Consider the following 21,866-nt stretch of genomic DNA (forward strand, 5'->3'; position numbering starts at 1 on the left):
TTCTGATACTGCCATTTATAACCTGGGCAATGTTAACTTTCTTATCCTAAGGTTATCTGTAAAATGGAGTAAATTGCTATCATTATAAACATTCAAAAACTATTTCTTTGCCTCACTCAGGTTTTATTAAACAGGATTTGTGCTTCCAGAACACTAGAGATATCCCTTCTGCAGTTTTTCAACCAGCCACAAATTCACCATCCAGGCTATAGACCATCATGAAAGAGGCTGTGCATAATTTGTCAGGACCTTTGGCACCCAGTCACAAATTCTGAGATTGAGCTGATCCCATCTGTAGTTGATTCACTTTCTCCAAATGTCAACTGCCTATTGGTAACAACTTTGTATATAGCACAACAGAATAGACTTAAGACCCTTTGATGGAGTCCACATTCTAGGGACATATAATGGCAATAATGATCACCACAGGTGGTATAGAGCTGGAGCCAGGTGGCAGTACATACTTTACATAGGGCCTCACAGCCTGTAGATGAAGGCATCAAGAACTCAAAGTAAAACGCATGTACTCTCTCAAGTGTGGTCATTGTGGCAAGAGTTCAAAACCAATTTTCTTACTCAAAGCATCAAAACTCACCATCAGACCCCAATGTTTATTTGGGGTGAGCACTTAATCCTGAATGGGTCCCCTGGGTGGCTCAGTGGTTGGGCCGTCTGCCTTTGGCTCAAGTTGTGATCCAGGGGTCCTGGGATCGAGCCCATCAGGCTCTCCACAGGGAGCCCGCTTCTCCCTCTGCCTGGGTCTTAAAAATCCTTTAGCACAAAAATCCAGAATGATTTTGGAGTATCCAGTCTTCATAAGGGGATCCCTGAGTGGCGCAGCAGGTTGGCACCTGCCTTTGGCCCAGGGTGCGATCCTGGAGACCTGGGATCCAATCCCACATCGGGCTTCCGGTGCTAGGAGCCTGCTTCTCCCTCTGCCTCTCTCTGTGGGACTATCATGAATAAATTAAAAAATAAAAATAAATAAAACTATTGTAAGTAGGGTAAGTCCTAAGATAAATTGCAAACCCAAATGTTGTTCTATCCCACCCCCTTTAAACATTAAATGTGAGCTGCAATTTGGTTGGCAGGCTTTTATCTGAGGCTTGTTACCTTCCGTATGCACTCATTAATGGCCAAAACCCGTTTTCATTTACCAAATTAGCACTCCTACAAAATACATACTTTATAAAGGATATTGGTAGAACCACAGTACTCCCTACATTCTTAAAATCTACACAATTTGGGGGCTTTCTTTCAATTATGTTATGGGGAGAAGATAACAATTACTTCCATTTTATCATGTATGGGCACTATCAATAGAGCCATCATTATGGTGCTTAATAGCAAGTATTTCTTGGACAGATTCCATTCAGCTCTAGAATATTCCTGCAAAATATATAGTTCATCTTTCAATCATATCACTATTCTAAATCAAGTGTTTTAAACAAAAGGGCTATAGTATATTCCTCTGCAAATTTCTATTTTCAAGCCCAAGACATTTTCTAAATTATGTGTAAAGATCTCATTTTGGGGATCCCTGGGTGGTGCAGCGGTTTGGCGCCTGCCTTTGGCCCAGGGCGCGATCCTGGAGACTCGGGATCGAGTCCCACGTCGGGCTCCCGGCGCATGGAGCCTGCTTCTCCCTCTGCCTATGTCTCTGCCTCTCTCTCTCTCCGTGTGTGTGTGACTATCATAAATAAAGATTAAAAAAAAAATATTTAAAGATCTCATTTTGTTAAAAAAAAAAAAAAAAACTAAGGTCACAGGGTCTTAAACTACAAAGATGTCCTATTTCCCCTCCATCCCATGAAATTAAAATAAGCACACTTGAACAGATGGTTTATAAAAATTTATTGAAATTGAAAGTATGATCTTCTATCCCATGAGCATCCATTCGGGTACCTGCAAGGACAAAGAAGCCATCTTTATTCACGTTTCTTTCTAAGTTTCAATTCTAATATTTTGAGTACACAGAATATCAGATCTTTTAAAATCATCAAATGATCAGTGAGAGAGTTCAAGGTGCAATGAGATCATCATGTATTCTGGAATATGACAAAAGTACTGATTTTCAAGCCTTACCCTTCAACTGGTAAGATGTTCTCATAACTGGATTGCTGCTCTCCTAAATGCCCTACAAGCAAGAATTGCAGGTTAATCTTGGTTTTAAAAACCACACCCTATGTGATGCTTGCTAATGAAGTAACCTCAGAATCAAAATGGAACGGTTTAATGAATGATATCATTCTATTTCATTTGGCAGAATCACTACATCACTGGTTACATTCTAATCTATCAGAGGGATGAGAAACCAACTTACCTCTCTAAATCTTCAGCTTGACAGGTCTGCCTGTTTGAAAAAGGAAAAAATGCCTTTTATTTAAAATTTATACTACTTAAATTTCCCCATTTGTAACTAAGAACATCTAAAGCAGCAAACCTATTCCACACATTAATAGTTTAAGTATATGCTGTTCAAACTCTTATCATAGAACACTACGAGTAATCCTAATGTAAACTATGGATGTGGGTGGTAATGGTCTATTACAGATTCATAACTAGCAAAATCCTCTGGTGAATGTGGACAGTGAGGTGTGAAGACGGTATTTAGAAATTATGTTCAATTTTGCTAGGAATACAGAAACTGCTCTTGAAAATGATGTTAATTAACTCACTCGCATTCAAATGCCATAAAATGCCTTGCAAAAACAATGTTTCTCAAGTTGTGAATCCTTAAAATTAAAACATTTGTGCATGAGCCACTATAGTATTCAAAACTCGTATTTTCTGTGGTAGAATGACTAATTTTCCTTTTCACGGCTATGGATAGGATTGCTGCAGCCGATACATCAGATAGGAGCGAAAGACAATTTTGCTCATCACTGCTAGTCAGCTGAACTATGGCTTCATCAACTGTATCGGCTTTAAGTCACTACATGTAGAAACCAAACTTGAGATTTCCATACCATGGCTTACTTAAACTCCTGTGCTCCCAGGCCTTGTAAGCTGGCCTCAAAACTCTTCACACCTGCAGAAATTTAGTCAAATTTATTAATAAGTAATATTAACAGTAGGTTTTTCAAGCTTTCCCAATACTGTTTCAGTTTTTAAAAATCTTCACTCTTTTTCAGAGAGATTCCCATCTATTTCAAAAATCATCACTAACAGCATTTTACTTAGTAATCAAGTAATAGTAGTAATAATAGAATACATACCTTTATACGAGGTCTTTAAAATCAGCACCTAACAAAAAATATTTTAGACATACTTCACAATACCCAGAAAGCACATTACAGAAATATAGACCCGAGTTCGGAAACCAGAGTTTTTTTAGGTCTTACCCCCAAGCAAGCCATCCATGATAGTGGTCTGTAAGCTAGAAAAGAAACAAGACATTTCATTAAAATGTTAATTATCCTGAATTTTTCTAAAGTTTTTGTCACAGGGTTCTTCAGTGTTAAATTTGTCTACATGGTCATTTCAGGTCAGACATTTGATCAACATCATTTCAAAAACCCCGTTCTCAAAGCATCCTCAGGATGCATTTACTAACCAGATGTAGAAAACTAGTAACTTAGTAGTTCAGCATTCTATTTCAGCTTTCACGGTAAATACTGGACCTACTCAGATGTTTAACACTCACCCCAAAAATAGTTGGTGCAGACAGGTCAAAGGCTCAAGTTCACCTAAAAAATAAATATAGTTAGTAAGGGGCAAAAGAGGAATTTTCTCCCCACAAATCCAAAAAATGCCTGATGTCAGGTAGAGCTAATTAAGACCTTCATGTTCAGTCAGTATTTGCTTATCATCATACAGGCTGCTTTTTACAAATGACAGAGTCCTAACTCACGGTAACAGGACAAGGATCTGGCCATTTAATGCAGTAAGCAATCCAAGCATTCCATGGTAGGAATGCTTTCTGTGCATAAGACTCTGAAAAGCCATCAGTGGCATTCTTTGTCATGTTTGCCCTGTTACCAATGTTTAGTTGAACTATAATTTTACTCACCCTTTCAACTTCCAGCTAATTATGTTGCGTGCCTATGAAAAAGTAGAGAAATTGGTTTAGTGGCATTTTGCTTGTGCTATTTCATACCAAACCCAGTTTTACTATCAACTCAGATACATCAGACAAATGGTGTCTCTCTTCATGATCCAATCTGCTGAACTATGCAACCATCATAAGTATCTGTTTTTTCAGGTTCCCCAAGCATTGAATACAAATACCAGAATACAGAAGTTCACAGTAGCAAAGTACCGGGTAAATTATAGACTACTTAAGAGGTTTCTCACCTGTTTGCCCATGGCTAGGATGTGAAACTTGAGCTTTGGATCTAGGAAGAAACAGCTTCGTGTAAACTTAGCTGTAATCTCTAAATTCTTTAAATCACCATTTTGGGTGCCTCAGTTAGTTTAACGGTGGTAGTAATTCTCGTCATTCTCACAGTCAAGAGTAGCAAATAAAAGGTCATCATTGCAGCACTTTCAAGCCAAGCTCCCCGTGTGCGAAAATGTCAGTTAACTTACCTTGGCAGCCACTTCCACCCCTTTGGCACAGAACTAGAAAACAGACAAGAAAATCCAATGAAACACACGGCGCAGCCAAGTTAATTATCAACGTTCTGGGTATTTCAGCCTCAGAGTAAAACTTTTCAGAAATCCCTTCTGTCCACTACTCTTAAACCATCACAGGCTAAACAAAATACCACCTCCAAGCAGATCAGATTTCTACCACTGCATCTACCGTTTCTTACCTTGTCCATCAGGAGCCATCAAAAGCCGCACTGCACTCGCGCCTAGCACCATTCCTAGAAAAAAAAAAAAAGATTAGGATTTTTTTAAGATAAGTCATTTTGTTCTAAGTTGAAGCCTAAGCATGCCGTTTTCCTCCCGTCTGAATCAGGCCGTTCAACCATAATCTCAGGACTATAAAGGGTGCATGCACTGAACAGCCTAGACAGAAAGCACCGCACAAAGGCTGGGAGGCACTGACGTTAACGGCGCACCGCGGACTGCAGCCGCTGAGCACCACGTGGACTACCGCCACCGCCCGCCTTCCCCGGCGAGAGGCCGCAAGAGGCCCGGGCCGAGGTCACCAACGAAGGCCCACTCGGGGACCCGGCAAGCGCCGCCATCAGAGCCGTTGGCATTCATCAACAGTCTCAGATGTCCCTACCAACACAGGCTTCATCACAGGCAGGAAACGCGAGCCCACGGGTTTTTCGCAGTTCAGCCCCAACAACCCGCGTCGTTAAGAGTCTGGGCCGCACCCAACGCGCAATCGTTTACCATCTTCATCTTGTGAATCCTGCAAAGGCTCGTGACCAGCCTAAAAATACCAGTTTAAGGCGCCTTCAATTGCCAAGAGCTTTGGGGGGGGGGGGGGCCTCGAGCCAAGAAGCTATTAAACAAAAAAGACACACACGTACCGAAAGCCGACTCCTAGCCTCAAAAGACCGAGATGGCGTCCAAGCGCCGGTATATAAGGACGCTTCTCCTGACGTCATGACGCCCCGTCTCCGCCAGCGCCGGCTTCAGCTCCTCCCCATCTCCTCCCTTCATCTCTTCCTCCTCCTCCAGCCACACCTCCCTTTTGGCCCCGCCCCGCCTCGCCGTTGTGGGCGGCGACGCGACCGCCCGCGTGACTCCATGCTCCCGCCCTGCGGCCGCCTGAGAAGGAAGAGAGGGGAGGGGGCGCGAGGGACGGAAAGCGCTGGGGGAGGGGGAGGGGGGCGGTGTAAGGGTGAGTGATTTCCTTCCGGCACGTCGCCCGCTCCGGGGGAGGGGGTGGGGGGTTTCACTTCCGGGACGGTGTTCCGGCCCATTCCGGCCCATTTCCACCCCCGGAGGTAGGTGCTGCTCCTTGCCTGGGCTCGGGCCCCGCACTCCGGTCCCGCTGCCCTGCCCCGGGGCCGCCTCGTCCGGGCTCCGCCGCAGCCCGCTCCTGGGGCGTTCAGCCACTCCCCTTCACCCCACCCTCAAGGCACCGGAGACCTTCCACCCCCTTGGCCCCGGGCCGGGCTGAGCTGCCGGACCCGCCCCCTCGCCGGGCCCCTCCCTCAGGACCCCGGGATGGGCGGCCCCCTCCCCCACCCCCACCGCAGCCCGGACACACCCAGACACACACACCCACCTCTGGGCAGCTCCGCGCCCGCCTCCGCTTGCCGCCTGGACGGGGTCCCGGGGCGCCGCCCCCTTCCCGGTGCCCTGCCCTCACCTGAAGGCTAGCTCCCCAGCCTCACGCCTTGCACCCCTCTCCTCCCCCGCTCCTCGGTGACATATCGCCCTTCCGCCAGTTCCCCGCTACCCACGCTTCCCAACGCAGACTGAAGCCACTCAAATACCGGAGTGGCCAACCCCATGGCGTTCCCGGTTCTCCCTCTTGCAGCTCTCACCCTTCCAGTGCCGACGGTAAAGACCTAACTCCAGGGGCTTCCTCCTCACTGGGGAATTGCCGGGAAGAGCAAACAAAAAAGGCGCTGGTGTAGGCTCCAAAATAAACACATCTGAATTCATGATGGCATCGACAGAGGCTCTTATTGGATTAAAAGTTTCAAAACAAACAAAAACGCTTTGGAAAAAGGTCAGATTGGCTAAAGTTGGTTCTTAAAAGCAGTGTATACACTTCCCTACTTACCGATAAGTGTGTTGTAAATGTGGGGCAATACTGTGAGCTTGTCAGGATAAGTTCCTGGGATTTTAGATCTTAGATAACTACGTAATGTCTTATAAAGTTACAGAGAAATGGAAACATTGGGCTCAAGGCAGTGTCTTCCTGTTGAGATTTATACAAACTGCTCTCAACCATTGAAGGGTATTGGATGCAGTTACCCGCATAGTGTTTCAGCTATTTCTTAAAAATCTTTTAATGTAAACATATTGGCAATACTTAGTAAATCCTTTTTTTTTTTTTTTTTTTTTTTACCAGTTTTGGGGAATTAAATTTCAGAATCAGTATCATCACCACCCTGAAATTCCCAACTTTGAGTTTAGGTAGAAGTAGGTTTACCTACTCTTTCCTAATTCTGAGAGTCAACTTTTTCAAGTTCTCTGCAGCGCCACTGAGTTCTGACACAGCTGTGGCAAGTTTCCTAATCTAGAGTTTGCTTAGGAGCCCTAAACCCAAAGCCTTTGTTTTTGGTGGGGGCTCTGACTCTTAAGCTTAGAAATAATGGCTTATATTTATGTGGGCTATTAGTCACCATTTAAATAATAAACATAACGTACGCAGCGTGTAGTAAAGTATTAACAAGAGGGATACCTAATCATCCCATTTGTGGGTAATTTCATTTATTACAAGAGCTTATTACTTTCTTCTCCAATGAAAAGTTGTCGCAGGATTTTATGTGCAGTGTGCAAATACTTTATGATCAAAGAAAAAGGGAAAAAAAACTGTCACAACTGCTTTTGCCCCTTCTGTTTTGTTGAACTTCTGTTTTGATGTTGCATAGCTTCTTAGTAAGGGAAGTATGGACATAACTCGAGTTGACACAAGTCTAGCAATCACATTTTGGTTTTAAGGGTATCTTGCTTTGAAACCAGAACTAGAAAACCTGTTGGTACTTCTTTTCTGTATTAAATGTAAGGAAAGTTATCTCTTTTTACTTGGAGATTTGAAATTTTACCCCAAAATATTTGTATATACCTTTGAATTGGAAAGCATGAGAGGAATGAAATTCTAACTATCGATGAATATGGTTTCCTCTTTCAGCAGGGTTGAATGTCTGCCTACACCCTCAGGCACGACCATGGAGAAAGGTGGGAACATACAACTGGAGATCCCCGACTTCAGCAACTCTGTTCTGAGCCATCTAAACCAGCTGCGCATGCAGGGCCGCCTCTGTGATATTGTGGTTAATGTGCAAGGACAAGCTTTTCGGGCCCACAAAGTGGTACTGGCTGCCAGCTCACCCTATTTCCGCGATCACATGTCCTTGAATGAGATGAGTACTGTCTCCATTTCAGTCATCAAGAACCCTACTGTTTTTGAACAGCTCCTTTCTTTCTGCTACACAGGGCGGATTTGCCTGCAGCTGGCAGATATCATTAGCTACCTGACAGCTGCCAGTTTTCTGCAGATGCAGCATATTATAGACAAATGTACACAGATCCTGGAGGGTATTCATTTCAAAATCAATGTGGCAGAGGTGGAAGCAGAATTAAGTCAAACGAGGACAAAGCATCCAGAAAGACCTCCAGAATCGCACAGGGTTACCCCGAATCTGAGCCGTTCCCTGAGCCCACGACATAATACCACCAAGGGAAACCGGCGAGGTCAGGTCAGTGCTGTGTTGGACATCCGGGAGCTCAGTCCCCCTGAGGAGTCCACCAGCCCTCAGATAATTGAACAGAGCTCGGACGTAGAGAGCCGGGAGCCCATCCTCCGAATCAACCGAGCAGGACAGTGGTACGTGGAGACGGGAGTAGCAGACCGCGGGGCCCGGAGTGATGATGAAGTCAGGGTTCTTGGAGCAGTACACATCAAAACTGAGAACCTGGAGGAGTGGCTCGGGCCTGAGAATCAGCCTTCCGGAGAAGATGGGAGTAGTGCGGAGGAAGTCACAGCCATGGTGATTGACACCACCGGCCACAGTTCTGTGGGACAGGAAACTTATACTTTAGGATCTTCAGGAGCCAAGGTGGCTCGGCCAACAAGCAGTGAAATTGACAGGTAAGTTTTATTTTCTCTGCTCATCTGATGGCTGTTGTGCAGACATCACTGAAGCAGACCCTCTGTGATACAGAGCGCATCTTCTTACTTGATGCTTTTAGCCAAAGTAAGTTGATGTTGGGGAAACTGGCAGTGTGCCAAAAGACTTGCATTCTTATTTTTTTAAAGCAGGAAGCTCCTAGTCCTGAAGTATTCACAGTGTTGTGAGAACTATGGTAAAGTTAGACACTTCTGTGAATCAGAATAGCAGCTGTAGCCATACTAGCATCAGTAATTGCCAGGGCCTCCTCGGATTTCCAGGCAGGGAGCTGATCAGCAGCTGGGAGCCTGGCATCTTTGCCCTTCCTTGGTATGTTATCACTCAGGTAGGTGGCCTTGGGGACTTTTACTTTCCTTTGTAACACTGTTTACTTTCCTTTGCCCCCACCTGCCAAATTAGAAGTAGTATGGTACCCGTGGTGATTGTTCTTTTTAATGTAATCACAATAATTCCAAAGAAAAGCTTTTTTGATGTCCCCGCACCCCCACCCCCGTTTGTCATCTGATAATATGTTTCCTGTTTTCTTTCATGAACAACTGCTGGCACCACAAGCCTGACAGTCTTTTTTTTTTTTCACCAGTGCTGTTAATGCCCCATGCCTCACTTTTCTTTGTCTAATGTGTTGCAATTGTTGGAACATTTCTTTTTTGGTGGAAGTAGCAATAATTTTAATCTAAGTTAGTTGAAAGTTGAAAGAAATATTACCAACTTAGATTGGTAAGATTTGGTTTTTTTTTCCATTCTTAAAAATTAATTAAGATGGACTGCATGAACAATGAAAGCTAAAGAAGCTATTACTTTGATTCACACCTGGTCTTGAAAGCCATATATGGGTCACAGAAATTCAGAGAATATATCCTTTAGCCTCTATAGGTGGTCTCTTCTTGTGTCCTTAACGGTTAAAAAATCCCCATGTGCACAACGCTTACTGTCCCATCCACCCCCAGTGTTGGCACTGTGGTCCAGTGTTAGAACTGTATCAGAAGTAATGGCTCTGGATGCAAAGATCTTTAAATCTCCATGATCTGTATCAGCAGTCCCAAATACATATAACAAATTACCATGGGGCTTGGGGGAAGGAACAATAAAAAAATCTAATAGTTACATAGAAGAAACAAAATCATAGACTCAGTTTTAATGAATGGTTTAATGGTCTCCCCAGTACTTAGGGTAGAAGCTTCTATTTACTCTTAGTTTCACCAGGCCCTGTGGTCTGTGTCATTTTACATTTGTTCACTACCAGGGGAGACCTCTCATTTCCCATCAGATCCTGTTTTGGCCCCCACGAAAGTGTTTCTTAGTCGTCTGTGGTTGCACAGCCATGGGATAGAAAGGGTAGATAGCACCATATTCTAAGTTCCTTGACACTACTTTTCTGTTAGTTTCTTTTTTGCTCCTCTTCCAACAGATTTAGCCCCTCCGGCAGTGTGGTTCCCTTGGCGGAGAGACACAGAGCCAGAAGTGAGTCTCCTGGGAGAATGGATGAGCCTAAGCAGCCCAGCTCCCAGGTATGTAGTGGGTTTAGGATTGCTGCACTGGTTGAAGAAAGTGCCACTGTGTGTGAACAGAATTTCATGAATAAGAAAGACATAGGAAAGGTGACAGTGGCCCTGTTAAATAAATACTATATTTGATTCCTTTTTTCTTTATTCTTGCTTGTGAGCATGTAGGAGATACACTTTTGTTGTCCGTAGAGTTTGGGAAGTAGGAAAAGATAAGACTGTGGAACTCTGCCGATTATAGGAGCCAATCTATATTCCTGAGAATAATAGAAATAAAGCCTGAAAACTACGTGCAGGGAACTTAGGACCTGGGATGGAGAGAGTCTGATTTTGTATTTGCGTGGGTGTAACATTACATAATTACTGGTTTATATAGTATCATATATATGTAAATAAATTGTTTATGCACTTTTTTGTGTGACTGCTTTTTTTTGTATGCTTGTATCTTTTCATTTTTTTCTTCCTGAATCTTTTGTTAGACCGAAATGTTTTAGAAAGGCTAGGAATGATGTTTTTCCATCTTCTTTGCAGCTCTCCTTAGCAAGTAGTATAAGTAGCTAGTTGATATTTTTGTTTGTTCTCATAAGTCCGTACCATTGAATATTGATTTTTAAAAAGATTGTGCACTCACCTAGTAGAACACAATAAATTGTAAACACTTTTGCCCTTTCAAAGGAGATACTGGTGGATTAAGATTGGATAGCTAATGTTTTTGGCTTCTGCATTGTATGATAGTGTCTTGTTTAATTTTTATGTAAACCATTGGATATTTATTGTGTCCTTAGTATAGTAACTGTGGTAAGACTTTGTTAGAAACTGTCCTTATTTGCACATTATTATACCAAGGTACCCAAAAAGGAAGGTAACTATTAGAAGATAGTTTTTTAGTTTTTAATAATGTGTTAGAGAAAATGTTAGGAGCTTGGAGGAAAAGTAACTTTATTCATATAATAGGGCCCCTTTTTCTCTTCACCTGCCAGATAGGATGCAAGTGCCTGTCAGGCAAATCCTGCAGTGGGACAGACCTTCCAACTGCCTGAGTGGAGCAGACAAACAGACAGAAAACACGCGGGCAGCCCCGGTGGCTCAGCGGTTTAGCGCCACCTTCGGCCCAGGGTGTGATCCTGGAGACCTGGGATTGAGTCCCACGTTGGTCTCCCTGCATGGAGCCTGCTTCTCCCTCTGCCTGTGTCTCTGCCTCTTTCTCTCTCTCTCTCTCTGTCTCTCATGAATAAATAAATAAAGTCTTTAAAAAAAAAATAAAAGAAAACACGCATAGCTGAGACTGTCGCAAGTTTAGAAGCAGCACTGTGGGAGTGGGGGTGCTAACAGGCCGTTATTAGAATCACTGTCCACAGAATAAAGTGTTATTCAGGAGAGACTGAAATGCACTTTTTATTTTTATTTTTTTATTTTTATTTTTTGAAATGCACTTTTTAAAGTAGTAGTTAGGAAGAGATAACTTACTTATATGTAGGTGGGATGGGGATAAAAATGGGAATTCTGCAAGGGTGGGTACCTGACCAGAGCAGAAGGTACAGGCTATAAAGCAAGAGCAGATAAGTAATATTATCTGGACATGTTATTAAGAGATGAGTTATTATATACCTTAATATGTGTGAAAGTTTATTTTGGGGAGTCTCCACCACAGTTTCCCGGCCACGGAGAACCAAAACAAGACATGGACTTCATTACAATAAGAACAAATTTTGATAGGCTTGAAGAGCTTTCTGAATACAGGGGTGATTAAACTGCTCTGGTCAGTTCTTTATCCAAAATTTTCTGTGGCCTTTTCTTTTTTCTGCCACATGGAGGTGAAAATACTTGGCCTCATTTTCCAAGGAATTAAAATCTTTCTAACCTAGCTTTTCCCAACACTCATCAGCATTTATTGTCACAAACGGACAGGCTTACTTTGTGTGTCAGAACAACATCAAACTCATTCTTGTCTCTAGACCTTGAGTCTGGAATGCCCTGTTCTTCCCAGGTGTCTGGGTTCACCCAAGACCCAATTCCTGCTTCATGTGCCCTGACTCGTTCAGTCCTCTTTGATCTCTCCTTACACCACCACCGTAGCATTTACAGATGGCACAATAGAATTTTTCCAAACTCTGTATTGGCTCATATAAATTATTTTTTTCCTGTTTGAATGAATTATAGGTCTCCTTGTACTTTGAAATTTCCTTGAGGACAGAGTCCTCATTTTCTAGTCTTCGTATCTGGCAGTCTTTTCAGGTGCCCAATAAATAAGTGTTGTTTACCACTAATTCTCAGTAACTAAGGTTACTTAGTAGATAACTCATTAAAGAGGCATCTACCAACTAGGGGATTATTTGGTTGTGAATTTCCAGCGGTGGAGATCTTCAAATAAAATAAGTGAACCAGATCAATGACTTTTTAAAGTCACTTCAATTGAGTCTGATTAGTAATTAAAGATCAGGATGGTGAACATATCTGTGTTCTTTTTTTTATTTTAAGATTTTACTGTTTTAAGTAATCTCTACACCTAACATGGGGCTCAAACCCACAACCCTGAGATCGAGAGTCAGGTATCTACTGACTGAACCAACCAGGCATCCCAATGGTGAACATATTTGAAGGCCATGTCAAGAATCTAGCCTGGTATTTTAGAAAATTTGGAAATCATTCATTTATATGAAATTTATTCAGTATATGGAATAATTTGCTTAAAAAGATAAAAAACTTAAAAATCAAATATATTTTAAAAGATGATTTAAAAGGATATCACAGATTTACTTTCTGCTTGTGGACAATACTGGTATGACATTATTTTCCTTAAAGTTAGGTGGGTTTTTGTAGAGAATCAATACCCTCAAGATTATGAACAATATTGTGAGTTTGAAATGTTTAATAATACTTAGCTACATTAAGCACTTTAGAATATTAACTCATTCAGTGCTCATTGCAACTGATCAGGTAGATGCTATTATAATCATTTTACAAATGAAACTGATGCAAAAAGTAGTCACAATAAATAGGATGCAGATTTGAACCCACTTTTCAGTACTCTTAATTGCTATACAAGGTAGTAACATGCATTCAGAGTATTTCAAGGCACCTTTATTGTGTTTGAGTCTCCTGAGAATTCTTTTGATAATTCAGTAGAGCTAGCAGAGCATATACTAACCTTGTAATGTTGTGGATGAGAAAACTAAGCCTCAAAGAAGTTATTCTGTGGTTTGTCCAGGAACTTTTAATGGGATAATCCTTCATTCTTTATGGGAGCTCAGTTTTGATTATCCAGAGAAATGGAGCAGAAAGAAATGCTATATAAAACAAATCAGAATCAGAAATCATCTAAAATCTCAGTCTTACTATTCAACGCTTGATTTCACATACTGCTTCCCAGACCTGCTGAGAACTGCTTCTGTTCTGTTGGAAATGCTAAAGAGCACTGTCAGTTTACATATGTGAAAGGAGACAAGACATTTTTAGAAATTCAAGTAAAGGGCACAGAATTAATTACTAATTAGATAAGTCTTTCCTCATAGTCCAGTCAACTTTTATATTTTCTCCTCTTTGGTACTTTAGCCTCTGTCCCACATCTACCTATATAAGATTTTTATTCAAAACATTGTTATATGTTATTTAAATATGAGCATATAATGTTTCAGAATCAGCAGACTGAAAATATCAGTAATTTCTGAATGGTGATATCTTAATATAGACTTTGAATGAAAGGCATTTATAAATCCAAAATGTTTAGGGGTGCCTGACTGGCTCAGTTGGAAGAGCATGCAACTCTTGTTCTTGGGGTCATGAGTTCAAACTCCATGTTGGGTGTAGAGATTACTAAATATAATAAAAATAAACTTTCAAAATATTTTTATTAAAAAATCCGAAGATTTTTAAATTTTCATTAAAAGAAATATATTTTTCACACTTCCAGCTTTCAAATAGGAGGAGCTCCTGTTTTCGTTTTTTTTTTGTTGTTGTTGTTTTTAAAGATTTTATGTATTTATTCATGAGAGACAGAGAGAGGCAGAGACATAGGCAGAGAGAGAAGCAGGCTCCTTGCAGGGAGCCCGATGTGGGACTAGGTCCTGGGACTCCAGGATCACACCCTGAGCCAAAAGCAGATGCTCCACCACTAAGCCACCCAGGTGTCCCAGGAGGAGCCCTTGTTTATTTCATGTATTAAAATTTTTCAGGCTGCCTGGCTGGCTCAGTCAGTGAAGTGTCTGTCTTTGGCTCAAGTCATAATCTCAGGGTCCTGAGATTGAACCCCCCACATCCAGTTCCTTGCTCAGTGAGGAGCCTGCTTCTCCCTCTAGAACCTGCTGCTCCTCCTGCTTGTGTTCTTTCTCTGTCAAATAAATAATATCTTCTTAAAATTTTTATTTACATTGTTAATGTTCATATTAGGTAAAACAACATTAAGGTCTTTAATTGATATATTTTTGAGATTTTTAAAATTTATTTATTCAGGAGAGACACAGAGAGGAAGAGACAGAGAAGCAGGCTCCTCACAGGGAGCACAATGGAGGACTCCATCCTAGACCGGGATCCCACCCTGAGCCGAAGGCCAACGCTCAACCACTGAGCCACCTGGGTGTCCCGGTCTTTAATTAATATTGATGAATTACTGGGGTTTTTAGGTATGATAGTGGTATTTTGATTATATTAAGAAAAATAATATTTGTCTTTTAGAGATACATACTAGAGTATTTATGGATGAAATTATATCTGGGATTTTTTTCAAAAATAATATGAGGGGGACTCCCAGGTGGCTCAGTCAGTTAAGCATCCAATTCTTGATTTCAGCTCAGGTATTGATCTCAGGGTTGTGAGACAGAGCCTGTCCTCAGCACAGAATCCTGCCTAAGATTCTCTCCTTCTTCCTCTGGCCCTTCCGCTTGCTCACTCTCTCTCTCTCTCTCTCTCTCTCTCTCTAAAAAAAATAATAAAGGATGACTGGGTGGCTCAGCGGTTGAATGTCTGCCTTCAGCTCGGGGCGTGATACCAGTCCAGGGATCCAGTCTCGCATTGGGCTCCCTGCGAGGAGCTCGCTTCTCCCTCTGCCTACGTCTCTGCCTCTCTCTCTGTGTGTCTCATCTTTTAAAAAATAAAAAATAATAATAGGAGAGAAAAAAGTAAGGTTAAAGAAGAAACAAAATTTTCCAGTGGTTGATAATTTTTGGATGGTGGGGACTCAACATACCATTCTAAAATTGTTCATGAAAAGTTAAAAAATTATGTATCATTTGACCTTCATAAAGAAAAATAAATCAGAAAAGGAAAGCCTTTTTTTCAGTAATCTAAAGGGTTATTGATATAATTAACAGTGGCATTCTGATGCTACTTTTATAATAATTGCTTTTTTTTAATGTCTTAGGTATATTTATTACCACAGCATAAGAAATTTAACTTTGGTGGGGAGATACTTTTACAGGAAATATTGGGGAGATAATATATACATCACAGATTGTTCTATTTTAATAATCTGCTTAAATGAATTTGAAACCAGTATAAAGAATAGGTATGTAAAATGAGATGGTAACATGTCTGTGCTGTATTTCAGAGGTAGCCTTTAGTATAAGCAGTTTGAAAAGTGAATAACAACATCATTAGGAATATGTACTGACCCTGTTTCTCTTAGTCTGGCTTTTGTTCAGAGGGCAAAATCAGAAACCAAGTCTTACTCTTTTTTCTCTGTGGTTACCTGTCATTGTATTTGGTGGACAATAGTAGATATTTATTATCAATTTGTGAAAAGGGTACAGAAAGGAATGACCAAATTTAGTAAATCTGTGTCTCAATCTGGTTTCCTATCCCACCTCTTCTGCAAATTTGCTCTGAGGTCAGTTACAATTTGAGTAGTCTTTAGAATGAAGATAATATATATTGGTATGGCACCAAAATATTTTTAAGTAAAGCAATACTGTTACTGATAAACTGTAAATCTCTTTTATAAAGGTAGTTACTTCAGGATTAGATTCTGGTATTAATGATAATGCCACAAATAGAACTTGTGATGTGTTTGCCATACATACTATATTCTTTCCTATGAGATATTGTTATGACTGGCCATGTCACATGTGGCTATTTAAATTTAAATTTTAATTAACTGCAAGCAATTAAAATTAAAAATTCAATTCCTCAGTTGCACTAGCCATATTACAGATGCTTAATAGCCACATATGGCTAGGAGCTACTCTATGAGATGGTACAGATTATAGAACGTTCTCATAATCACAGAAAGTTCTATTAGACCAGCACTGCTTAAGTACCTACTTGATTGATTAGAGTCCAAGAGGATAGTATGAGTGGCCTCAGATTCTCCTGTCACCATAAAATACAGTATTCAGCAAGGGTTTAATAAGCTTGCCATTTGTCAGCCCAAATAACTGCACTGTCTTGCTCTTTCTAAAGTAATGGAATAGAGTGTCCACAGATTGTTCTTTTAATTATTATGTTAACATCTTTACTTTTTGGTAGTAATTAATTCCTGCTTGGATCTCTCCTAAAAATAAGCACATGGCTTAGTATTAGAGGTAAACAGAGATTTGATTTCTTTTAAGATGTATACTTAAGCGTCTGTGTTCTTTCTTGCTATCCTCACCTGGCACAGGTAGAAGAGTCAGCAATGATGGGAGTAAGTGGCTATGTGGAGTATCTCCGAGAGCAAGAAGTATCTGAGCGGTGGTTCCGGTACAACCCTCGTCTCACCTGCATCTACTGCGCCAAATCTTTCAACCAGAAGGGGAGCCTGGACCGCCATATGCGCCTACACATGGGGATCACGCCATTCGTCTGCCGCATGTGTGGCAAGAAGTATACCCGGAAAGATCAGCTGGAGTATCATATCCGCAAGCACACAGGCAACAAACCCTTCCACTGTCATGTTTGTGGCAAAAGTTTCCCCTTCCAGGCCATCTTGAATCAGCACTTTCGCAAAAACCACCCTGGCTGTATACCCCTGGAGGGGCCTCACAGCATCTCCCCCGAAACAACTGTCACATCTCGAGGACAAGCTGAGGAAGAGTCACCATCACAAGAAGAGACAGTTGCTCCTGGGGAGACTGCCCAGGGCTCTGTGTCCACCACTGGGCCAGACTGAAACTTCGAGGGGGAGGGGGCAGACCCTCTTCCCCTTTGGGCCGTGAGCAGCCAGCATCGGGGCCATGGGCTGGTACTTAGATTCACAAAATGTCACATCACTAAATCAGAAGATGCTCCCAAGATGTTGCCAAGCTAGAGGATCAGCAACATACACAGAAGCACGAGAGGCTCTTCCCCTCCTCCTTCCCACCTCATACTTTGGAAAATAATCAAGCAAATCAACTTTCTAATTCAGGGATCAACAGCCTTGGTTTGTTAACTTTATAAGAAAAAAATTTTTTAACAAAACAATGATAAGTGGTCATTTATCTGCCAGTCATGTTTGAACACTGTACTTTGGTCCATATCATCCTGGTGGCTGTCATTGCCCGGATCTAAATAAACTGCAGGAGCTTTGGTCATCTGAACCAGCCAGCCACAAGAGAGAAGGAAGTAGTCATGATGGTGACAGGGAGGAGGCCCATCTCCTCTTCCTTCCTTGCCAGAACATACAGTTTCACGTTTCAAGAAAAAAAAGTATCCTGGTGGTTCTTACTGTTTCGAAAGGTTAGACCTTATCTTTGCTCTAATTGGGCATCTGATCCTTTGCCTGATTGTCTCGTGTAAGCAGCCATCTTGGAGCGGTGTTCTAGTCAGCAGCACCACCTGAAGCACTTTAGGCACCTGGACGGGAAATGAGCAACAGAGTGTTTGCAGTAGGTTCTGCTACATTGGGGGGGTTCAAGTATCATATTGAGGAAGAGGGAAGCAGGGAAGGAAGTGGGGTGTTTCTGCAGATGTCAAATGGTGCAGAGTACTACAACTTCCTGATCAGTATTTGTAAACCATAGTGCTTAAATATCTTTGATTGTTAGGAAATGGCTCTCGTCCAGATGAATTGATGTGTTAGGCTGAGTACCAAAGTTTCATCCAGTCTCTCTGGCTCCTCCTTTCACATAACAGCAATATTGTACATCAAAAATGTCACTTTCCAGTGAAATGAGCCTGGACTGTATTTTTAAATCTACAGGTCTCCATATTTGATAACTTTTATATGAAGTTTTAAACACATTTTTTCTGCAATATTGTGGTTGAAGAAATTCAACACTATGGTTCTTATTGCAACCACAATAGCATTTCCTTCTACATATGTAATAGTTTATATTTTCAAGCCAATAGAAGAACCTCACTAAATCCATGTCTCACGTCTGCAAACCTAGTAATTCATACTATTCACCAGCAAATTGCTGGTGACTCCAAGAGCTTTGCTTTTTAATAATACACTACAGGGCATTCACCAGAAAACATCATGCACAATCATGTTGCAATAAATTGATCAAGGGATCAGTTTTGATCAGGTTTGGTTACTTAATCATTCCTAAGATTTTTAAAACTTCAAGGGACCTTTTTGATAATTCTGGGGATTTCTGAGATTCTTAATCCAGCACTGAGAGTCAGAAAAAATTTACCAAACATGTAGAGTTTTAGATGTCCTGTCTCGCATTCAGAGAATGAAGGAGGATTAGTAAGAGATGCGGGCAAGGATATGCTTACAGTGCAAATAGAAAAGGAAAAATCTATAGCTTCTCCTAATTGGTCATTAATGTTTTAAGAGTATTTAAATATGCAGTGGTTTAAGCAGTTGTTTTGATGCAAGATAATACAAGATATACAGGATATATCTTGTAGATAATACAAGATATTTGGGGTGGGGCTGGTCATGCCTGCACTGGTGAGCCATTTGTGAGAATGCTAATAGCGTGTTACCTTCTTGAGAATGCTTTGTGGTATGTGGAAAGGTGGGTAGAAACAATGGCATTTCTTTGATGATAGGAAGTTAGAGTGCAAAGAGTAGCTCATAAGCAATCTGAGAATTGTACATACGCATAAAGCTGCACCATGTCACTACAGAGTGTTTATTTTCTCTTCTGGAAAAACGTAGAAATGCATCTTAAATAAGAATATAATGGTGTCACCATTTGATAAGAGCCTACCCTTACAGCTGTCGAAGTTGTCTTTTGTCTTTTAGAGACATAGACTGGGGCATTCTCTTCTTTAGCTGGGCAACAGCATGATAGGGCCATTGTAGGGACCAGCTATGCTCTGTGGCATAGACGTGGATTTGAAATTAGACTAAAATCTTTAGGGAAACATTTTAGCTGGTAATCAAGGCTATCCGTGGACAGATTCGCCATTACTAAATAGGAAGGTGAGACGTACAGAATATGCTGCTGTTGATGGAGCTTTTAAGCCTACCAAAAAATTTTTTAAGTCCATCCTACTTTTGAGAAGTAGTATGCTGGAAAATTCTTTATGCTTCGTTAGTTTCTTAGGTTTTCTGTGAGAAAATAGAGCTTTTTAAACTCTTCCAAATTGTAAAGGTAAAGTGCAGTAATTTTTGTAAAGAGAAACTGCAGCATTTGTCAGTACTCCATCCAAGATTAGCAACAAACATTTTAAACAACATAGGGACTCTTTAGTAGATGTGGAAATGCTGTGAGTGTTTGGTGGGTTCCCCTCCCTTTTCATTCACTTGTAATAGGTTTTTGCTGTATTGATACTGTGAATAGAGTGCTACCCGGTCTTCTAGGACCACATCAGCACAATCATGTTTGCTGGTTCTTGCCTCTTAATTGGCCAAGCCCAGAGCCATGAAATTCATGAACATTCAAGCCAGGCTAGCTTTTAAACAAATTAAAGTTTCTGAAAGCAATTTCCATTTTAGCCAGAAAAGATATTATTATTCTAAATAACTATCCAAGATTCTTATCCAGGTTCACTGTGACATTGTCCTAGTTCTTAGCTAACATCATTGTAGGGTCATAGGAGTTAGTAGTGTTCTATCTACATTAATGAATAGCTGTGTTGATGTGTGCACAGAGGATACCTCTCATACAGATGTACTAAATGGACTTTAGCTAATGCTGAAAACTCATTACCAAATCTTAACTTGCACATGTCACCTTGTGAAGGGAACTGCATTAGCAATGAGAGCTAAATCATCATTAAGTACTTTAATGCCATGAAATAGCAAACACTGGGACCGTTTCCATTCATTGAGTGGCACTTAATAGCAAAGGAGCTACCCAATATTCTCAGCAAAAGAAGAGAGATGGCAATATATTAATCAGTTTTCATTCCAAGCGGTACTTTTTATTCTCTCTGAACTCTGATACCAGTATAAATAGAGCATTGGCATGAACAGGGACACTGTACTTAGGCAGAAAGGCTCTTTCTAATGATTTGTTCTCTCTTTACTCAGAACCATACTTACCTCTGAACCAAGTTGAGTTTTATGTACTTTGCCAACTACTCCCAAGCCATCATTGTACCAGACAGTTAAATCTAATCTTGAATAAGTAAAAATAAATGTGTTCCTAAAGGATAAAGATTGGACAAGAAGGGAGATAGCCATTAAGGAAAGTTTTCTTGTCATTTTGTTTTATTGGTATTTTAAAATGTTTCCAGTTCCCTCTACATCAGTGAAAACAGAGTTTCCAAAGATGTGACAATAGAAATAAAGCATTCTCCTCCCAGCTTTGGAGTTGAGATCTGGCCTTGGTTGGAAGTGATCTGGAGGAAAAGTGAAATAGTGAACTTCATCCTTAATAGCTGAATGATCTCTGGTCAAGAAATAACTTTAAAAATATTTTAGCTGAAAAAAAAATTAGCTGTTACTTGACACCAATCTCTTTCTTTAACTGGTAAAAATTATATTTTGTTTGACCAGAAGATCTAATTTATTTTTTTTCAGAAGATCTAATTTAAAGAAATAAAAACAGTGGGTAATGGAAAGGAAATTAAGTAGAACAAAGGAGGCAGTCTTCTTAATCCTAGTGGAAGGTGCTTAGTTAGGAAGGGGTCGGAATCCTGGAAGTCTCTCTTTCTTCAGCTATGACAGGTGTTTGGTTTTTTTTTTTTTTTTTTTCTCTTCCTCAGATTCTCTTCTCATCTGCTTCCTGGTTTAAGGCATAACAGAGAAGTCTTTATTGAACTCATCTTTGAAAATGGGGCTCTTTAGCTTTGCCATTTGGGAAAGAGTGCACAATATTGGAGTATTTTAGTTGCTGAGATTTAGAAAAAGGACACCAAGCTCTGTGATGTCAGGTATATCCTGGGCTGGAGAGGATGCCCCTTAGCAGAATTATGTCCCTAGAATTTATGAATTAGATCAGGCTTCCACAGACTGCGGCCACAAGTGCCCAATCCTGAGGTCATCTGTTTGTCTAAAGAGAGTGGTGGTGGCACCTGTTCTTCAGGTATTGTTCCTATTGTGGTGGCAAGGTTGAGTGCTTTGTGACACAGACCACATGGCCAGCAATGCCTGAAAATGTACTGTTTGTCACTTGACAGAAAAGTTTGCTAACTCCAGAATTCGATTTGAAAGATTCAGATTTGAAAGACCCCCAAATTTGTCACTCCTGCCATTTTGTCTTTTTAATAGTTCCATTGAGGTTTTAAATTCATGTTGCCATGTATGCATCCATTTCTTGAAAGAGCTTATCATCTTTTTCTGGATCTTTTTCTCATAACTCTTTGTGTTCCTTCTTAATGATTCCCATTGCTTTAAAAGCATTTAGAATAGCCT

General features: G+C 40.9%; 1 protein-coding gene, 1 long non-coding RNA gene and 9 other non-coding genes across 16 annotated transcripts; 1 reads left to right on the forward strand and 10 right to left on the reverse strand.

The window, feature by feature from the left end:
- Nucleotides 1-1,837: 1,837 nt before the first annotated feature.
- Nucleotides 1,838-5,542, reverse strand: LOC129506030 (uncharacterized). 4 transcript variants are annotated; one of them, XR_008663670.1, is made up of 11 exons: nt 5,433-5,542; nt 4,758-4,811; nt 4,531-4,563; nt 4,297-4,337; nt 4,013-4,044; nt 3,647-3,689; nt 3,219-3,379; nt 2,970-3,031; nt 2,324-2,353; nt 2,086-2,137; nt 1,838-1,905 (listed from the first exon to the last, which is right to left on the reverse strand). It is a non-coding gene; the product is annotated as an uncharacterized LOC129506030 (long non-coding RNA). The 4 variants fall into 4 exon arrangements; XR_008663671.1 differs by lacking the exon at nt 5,433-5,542 and adding an exon at nt 5,293-5,412; XR_008663669.1 differs by lacking the exon at nt 5,433-5,542 and having other exon boundaries at nt 3,219-3,246; nt 3,345-3,379; nt 4,758-5,411.
- Nucleotides 1,975-2,051, reverse strand: LOC129506117 (small nucleolar RNA SNORD81). The gene has a single exon (XR_008663706.1). It is a non-coding gene; the product is annotated as a small nucleolar RNA SNORD81 (small nucleolar RNA).
- On the reverse strand, nt 2,208-2,285 carry LOC129506119 (small nucleolar RNA SNORD47). The gene has a single exon (XR_008663708.1). It is a non-coding gene; the product is annotated as a small nucleolar RNA SNORD47 (small nucleolar RNA).
- Nucleotides 2,845-2,925, reverse strand: LOC129506122 (small nucleolar RNA snR60/Z15/Z230/Z193/J17). Its single transcript, XR_008663711.1, has one exon. It is a non-coding gene; the product is annotated as a small nucleolar RNA snR60/Z15/Z230/Z193/J17 (small nucleolar RNA).
- LOC129506118 (small nucleolar RNA SNORD79) lies at nt 3,097-3,173 on the reverse strand. The gene has a single exon (XR_008663707.1). It is a non-coding gene; the product is annotated as a small nucleolar RNA SNORD79 (small nucleolar RNA).
- Nucleotides 3,451-3,515, reverse strand: LOC129506125 (small nucleolar RNA SNORD78). Its single transcript, XR_008663714.1, has one exon. It is a non-coding gene; the product is annotated as a small nucleolar RNA SNORD78 (small nucleolar RNA).
- On the reverse strand, nt 3,759-3,820 carry LOC129506121 (small nucleolar RNA SNORD44). The gene has a single exon (XR_008663710.1). It is a non-coding gene; the product is annotated as a small nucleolar RNA SNORD44 (small nucleolar RNA).
- On the reverse strand, nt 4,124-4,192 carry LOC129506124 (small nucleolar RNA SNORD77). The gene has a single exon (XR_008663713.1). It is a non-coding gene; the product is annotated as a small nucleolar RNA SNORD77 (small nucleolar RNA).
- LOC129506126 (small nucleolar RNA SNORD75) lies at nt 4,637-4,698 on the reverse strand. Its single transcript, XR_008663715.1, has one exon. It is a non-coding gene; the product is annotated as a small nucleolar RNA SNORD75 (small nucleolar RNA).
- LOC129506120 (small nucleolar RNA SNORD74) lies at nt 5,129-5,208 on the reverse strand. Its single transcript, XR_008663709.1, has one exon. It is a non-coding gene; the product is annotated as a small nucleolar RNA SNORD74 (small nucleolar RNA).
- Nucleotides 5,543-5,725: 183 nt separating the features above from the next.
- Nucleotides 5,726-17,475, forward strand: ZBTB37 (zinc finger and BTB domain containing 37). 3 transcript variants are annotated; one of them, XM_055319455.1, is made up of 5 exons: nt 5,726-5,852; nt 6,392-6,586; nt 7,718-8,674; nt 10,123-10,222; nt 16,809-17,475. In XM_055319455.1, exons 3-5 carry the CDS (start codon nt 7,752-7,754, stop codon nt 17,295-17,297), a joined length of 1,512 nt encoding a protein of 503 aa, XP_055175430.1. In that variant the 5' UTR covers nt 5,726-5,852; nt 6,392-6,586; nt 7,718-7,751; the 3' UTR covers nt 17,298-17,475. The 3 variants fall into 3 exon arrangements, with proteins under 3 accessions (XP_055175430.1, XP_055175429.1, XP_055175431.1); XM_055319454.1 differs by lacking the exon at nt 5,726-5,852 and having other exon boundaries at nt 6,143-6,586; nt 7,715-8,674; XM_055319456.1 differs by lacking the exons at nt 5,726-5,852; nt 16,809-17,475 and adding an exon at nt 11,197-11,543 and having other exon boundaries at nt 6,143-6,586.
- The last annotated feature ends 4,391 nt before the right edge of the window (nt 17,476-21,866 follow it).

This window comes from Nyctereutes procyonoides, unplaced genomic scaffold (assembly GCF_905146905.1).
Source record: "Nyctereutes procyonoides isolate TBG_1078 unplaced genomic scaffold, NYPRO_anot_genome, whole genome shotgun sequence".
Taxonomy (NCBI): Eukaryota; Metazoa; Chordata; class Mammalia; order Carnivora; family Canidae; genus Nyctereutes; species Nyctereutes procyonoides.